At 59.6% G+C, this 2,149-nt stretch overlaps 1 protein-coding gene across 1 annotated transcript in view; it reads right to left on the bottom strand.

The window, feature by feature from the left end:
* The window catches only part of NID2 (nidogen 2), a gene marked incomplete at its 5' end in the record, with an annotated part of 15,271 nt that overhangs the window by 7,083 nt on the left and 6,039 nt on the right, over nucleotides 1-2,149 (bottom strand). The window contains 4 exons of the mRNA XM_017738804.1: nucleotides 616-866; nucleotides 1,178-1,396; nucleotides 1,525-1,725; nucleotides 1,946-2,147. Of these exons, the coding sequence (XP_017594293.1) occupies nucleotides 616-866; nucleotides 1,178-1,396; nucleotides 1,525-1,725; nucleotides 1,946-2,147 (873 nt within the window). The remainder of the gene's footprint in view (nucleotides 1-615; nucleotides 867-1,177; nucleotides 1,397-1,524; nucleotides 1,726-1,945; nucleotides 2,148-2,149) is intronic.

Here is a 2,149-nt window from a genome sequence, read left to right as displayed (position 1 = left end):
AGAAGGAGACACTGGGCACCCCGATGGTGGTGGGACACCCCCAGCCTCAGGCTGCTCCTGGGCTGACAGGGAATATCCTGCCCTGTGCTGCCCATCCCGTGTCTGTCACTGAACTTAATCAGCTACAGAATTAACTTTCTGATCAGCTCAAAATAGAAGGGAAAAAAAAAACAAGACTTCTTTTGGGGTATAGTTTTGATAAAGAAGCACTCGTTCGAGGCACACCAATATTTGGGGCTATTTATGATTTAAAACTAGAGAGATCAGACTGGTCACTTAATCCTGTTCCTTTGGAAAGGCAGGATCCTTGAACTCCTCACCAGCATCACTGTGCAGTGCAATTCACTGGCACTGGGCAGCTTCTTGTGGAAAGGGACTCCAAATTTGGAAGATAAATTTGCAATGTGAAGTTTGGTGTGATAGCAAAGCAACAACGAAGCTGGCTGAATTTATGAAATACAGGGATTCTTTTTCCACTGGCTTTGCTTTTTTCCCATCTCTCCTTTTTTTCCTCCTCTTTTCTGCTTGCTCTTCTTTTCTTGCACTTCCCCAGGGACCTCCAGCACCCTGCCTCAGTTTCCTCCCATGATTCATCTACACACTTGGTGAAGCTATGTGGGTGCTGTGACATCCCAGCATCCCAAATAGCACTGACCACCTTGGTGCCTGATGGACACAGACCCACCAGTTCCCCCCCAGCACCCACCCCCGGCCCCACTGACCTCGGCAGCCCCGTCCATCCCCGCGGTACCCGGCCGTGCACTCGCACGTGTACTCGGTGCCCACGCCGGGCCGGCAGCGCGCCGGCGCCTCGCACGTGTGGGTGCCATCGTGGCACGGGCTCACCCCAGGATTCTCGGCATCATCTGCGGGCACAGAGGGATGTAGGGGGGAATAAGAGATCTGGGAGACACAGGGAGTGACCATCCCCACTTATACCTGATGCCGGCATCAAATGTGCCACAGTGCCTTTGTCCCATGCAGGGAACCACGGCCGTGCCACCCCCACCCTGCCAGGAGCGCTGCAGCTCGAACTGCTTGGAAAACCCCTCTTTTCTGGCTGATTTTGGGCAAAGCGAGCACACGGCAGCTTTGGGAGATGGCAGCATCCCCACTGGGGGCTGGCACCCTGGATTGGCACCGGGATTGGCACCCGGGGGTGGGTGCTGGCGCTCACCTCGTGCCGGGCCGATGCGGGCGGCCAGGGCGTAGCGCAGGACGTGCTCGTGGCTGTCGAAGAGGGCGAAGGCGCGCGCCACGGAGAGCTGCTGCCGCGCCGGCAGCCGCGAGTGCGGGCACCCCGAGAAGGTGATGTTCTGGTGCAGGCGGTAGGACAAGGTCTGGTTGGCAGTGCCCGCGGCCACCGTGTATTCCCGCTGGCCTGAGGAGGTCGCGGCTGCCGGACGGCACGGAGAACCCCGTGGGATGTGGGAAAGATTGTGTCAGCGTCGATGTGGCTCGGTTGTCTTTGGGAATTTAGGGGTGGTGTGCGAGGAACTGAAGCCAGGTGAGCACAGGTCTTACCCGAGCTGGAGTAGGAGTAGAGTTCCTTGTAGGGAGTGATGCGGACGGTGACGTTCTCCGGCAGGAATGGCAGCTCGCCCTGGATGTGTGTCCTGAGGCTTAAATAATTGTCCGGCCCCAGGCCCTCGGCTGTCTGAGTGACCTGGACCGTCTCCCCGCCGGGGTAAAACGTCACCTCCAGGTTCTGGGTGAACTCAGCGCCTGGGCAGGAAAAGGGAATGGGCACCATTTGTAGGGACAACCCCAAAGCGTCCTTCCCCCAGCCCATCCATGGGGGCTCACAGCAAGAGGTGACAGCCAGCTGAGAGAGGGATTGGAGAAGCCACGGAGCTGCCCTGACCCCCTCACCACCCACCCCAAGGAGCCCCCCTGCAGAAGCCACACCCCTTGGCGCGATGGCACATCCCGAATCTCTGCTCACCGGTGATGCTGAAGCCATTCTCAGAGCCGGGCTCCTCCAGGGCAAAGAGCCACGTGAAGAGCCCCCCGACAGGCAGCAGGGGCAGCAGGGCACGGGCAGCAGGCTGGGGCGCCCCGCTGATGCCCGTGTAGGCTCTGCCGTCGCTGCCCACGATGTAGGCGTGCAGGTCCACGTCCTGGAAGCGGACGGACGCCGTCCCACCCT

The sequence above is a fragment of the Corvus brachyrhynchos genome, unplaced genomic scaffold (assembly GCF_000691975.1).
Source record: "Corvus brachyrhynchos isolate BGI_N302 unplaced genomic scaffold, ASM69197v1 scaffold245, whole genome shotgun sequence".
Lineage (NCBI taxonomy): Eukaryota > Metazoa > Chordata > Aves > Passeriformes > Corvidae > Corvus > Corvus brachyrhynchos.
The sequence above is the reverse complement of the archived record's forward strand: the minus strand, read 5'-3'. Positions and strand labels throughout refer to the sequence as shown.